This window comes from Cetorhinus maximus, chromosome 29 (genome assembly GCF_964194155.1).
Source record: "Cetorhinus maximus chromosome 29, sCetMax3.hap1.1, whole genome shotgun sequence".
In the NCBI taxonomy this organism is placed as follows: domain Eukaryota; kingdom Metazoa; phylum Chordata; class Chondrichthyes; order Lamniformes; family Cetorhinidae; genus Cetorhinus; species Cetorhinus maximus.
The window spans coordinates 9,809,806-9,812,257 of NC_135907.1; the positions used below are offsets into that span (position 1 = coordinate 9,809,806).

Here is a 2,452-nt window from a genome sequence, read left to right on the forward strand (position 1 = left end):
CTCCCCTCTCTCTGCGCCCCCCCCCCTCCCTCCCTCTCTCTCTCCCCCCCCCTCCCTCCCTCTCTCTCTCCCCCCCCTCCCTCCTCTCTCTCTCCCCCCCCCTCCCTCCTCTCTCTCTCCCCCCCCCTCCCTCCTCCTCTCTCCCTCCCTCCCATCTCCTCAGACACTCACATCAGGTCGGGCCGGTGCCGGTGGATGATGGCGCAAAAAGCGAGTCCGTCCCTGAAGCTGGAGGTCATGTTTTTCACCTCCACCCCCGAGTATCCAGCGGCCTGAAGCCGGGCCCATTCCTGCAGCGCTCGGGTCGCCATGGGAGCGGCTCCGAACAGCGCCTGCCCGCCACTTCCGGTCCCCAGCTACTTCCGCTGCTTCCACAGCACCGCCCCCCCCACTGTCCAGTGGGCGGTACTACAACAACAGCGCCCACTCTGGCCACCAGGCGCTACTGCAACAACCCCGCCCCCCCCCCTCCAGACACTGGGGTACTGCAATAACAGCGCCCTCTCCGGCCGCCTGGCGCTACTGCAACAACACCATCCCCTCCGGCCACGGGGGTACTGCAACAACAGCACCTTCTCCGGCCACCGGGCGGTACTGCAGCATTCCATAACCGAATATTGAGTCACCCTCTGGTCAGGAGTGGAACTGCACCAGTTAATGCAAAATAAAAACAAAATGTTGGAAATAGTCCAGTGGCATGGGTGGAGAAAAGAAACAGAATTAACCTCTCAGCTGATCGATCTCATAGACGTTTGGTCAGTTTGAAGGCATCATGGGGCCCTGTCGCCCAGTGAAAGGGACAGGGTACAGTGCCCAGTATTCTGATGGCTACGTTGCCTATTTCACCCTCTGCCTCCAAACAGCAGTTCTGTTTTTATTTCAGGTGTCCAGAATCCGCAGTACCTTGCTTTTGTGTTATGATGAACATATGAATTAGGAGCAGGGGTAGACCACTCAGCCCCTCGAGCCTGCTCCGCCATTCAATAAGATTATGGCTGATGTATCCTCAATGTAACCTCAACCCCACATCCCTGCCCACCCGCCCGATAACCTTTCACCCCCTTGTTAATCAAGAATGTCTCTACCTCTGCCTTAAAAATACTCAAAGTCTCTGCTTCCACCGCCTTTTGAGGAAGAGAGTTCCAAAGACTCACAACCCTCTGAGAGAAAAAAATTCTCCTCATCTCTCTCCGTCTTACATGAGCGACCCCTTATTTTTAAACAGTGCCCCCAAGTTTTAAATTCTCCCACAAGAGGAAACATCCTCTCCACATCCACCCTGTCAAGAGCCCTCAGGATCTTAAAGGTTTCAATTGGGTCACCTCTTACTCTTCTAAATTCCAGTGGATACAAGCCTAACCTGTCCAACCTTTCTTCATAACCCATTCCTGGTATTAATCTTGTAAACCTTCTCTGAACTGCTTCTGACACATTTACATCTTTTTTAAATAAGGAGACCAGCCCTGTTTACAATATTCCAGATGTGCTCTCACCAGTGCCCTCTACAACTGAAGCATAACCTCCCTACTTTTGTAATTAATTCCCCTCACAATGAACGATAACAGTCCATTAGCTTTCCCAATTACCCTGCACACCAACCCCCATGACCCATACACCAGGACACCCAGACCCCTCTGAACCCCAGAGCTCTGCAATCCCTCACCACCCAGGCAACAAGCCTCTCCTTCATTCTCCTTGCCAAAATGAATGACTTCACACTTGCCCACACTATACTCCACTTGCCAGATACCCGCCCACCCACCCAACCCATCCACGTAACCCTGCAGCCCCCCCTACATCCTCTCCACAACTCACCCCTCCACCTATCCTTGTGTCGTTAGCAAATCTAGCAACCACTCCCCCAGTCCCCCCATCCAAGTCATCCACACCAATTATAAATAGTTGAGGCCCCAGCACTGATCCCAGTGGCACACCACCCACCACACCCTGCCAACCAAAGACCATCCATGTCAACTTTCTGCTTCCTGCTGGCCAGTCAATCCTCTATCCATGCCAATATGTTACCCTGATACCATGAGATTTTATTTTCTTTTAATTATCTTTGATATGGCACTTTATCAAATGCCTTGTGGAAATCTAAGTACAGTACATCCACTGGTTCCCCTTTATCCACAGCACATATGACTCCCTCAAAGAACTCCAATAAATTGATTAAACATGATTCCCCTTTTACAAAACCATGTTGACTCTGCCTAATTGCCTTGAAATTTTCTAACTGCCCTACAACATCTTTAATAATAGCTTATAATATTTTCCCTATGACAGATGTTAGGCTAACTGGCCTATAGTTTCCTCCTTTCTGTCTCCCTCCCTTTTTGAATAAAGAAGTTATATTTGCTATTTTCCTAATGGAGTAGGTCATGCTTCAGTTATATTGGGCATTGGTGACGCCACATTTGGAAATACTGTGTACAGTATTGGTCTCCTTATT

At 50.4% G+C, this 2,452-nt stretch overlaps 1 protein-coding gene across 2 annotated transcripts in view; it reads right to left on the reverse strand.

Moving 5' to 3' along the window:
* Positions 1 to 373, reverse strand: part of micall1a (MICAL-like 1a) — an 80,736-nt gene extending 80,363 nt beyond the window's left edge. Inside the window, exon 1 of one of the 2 annotated variants that reach the window (XM_078532137.1) lies at positions 172 to 373. In XM_078532137.1, coding sequence (XP_078388263.1) covers positions 172 to 311 — 140 coding nt within the window. In that variant the 5' untranslated portion in view covers positions 312 to 373. The remainder of the gene's footprint in view (positions 1 to 171) is intronic. The other variant, XM_078532136.1, reaches the window with a different exon arrangement.
* Positions 374 to 2,452: the final 2,079 nt, after the last annotated feature.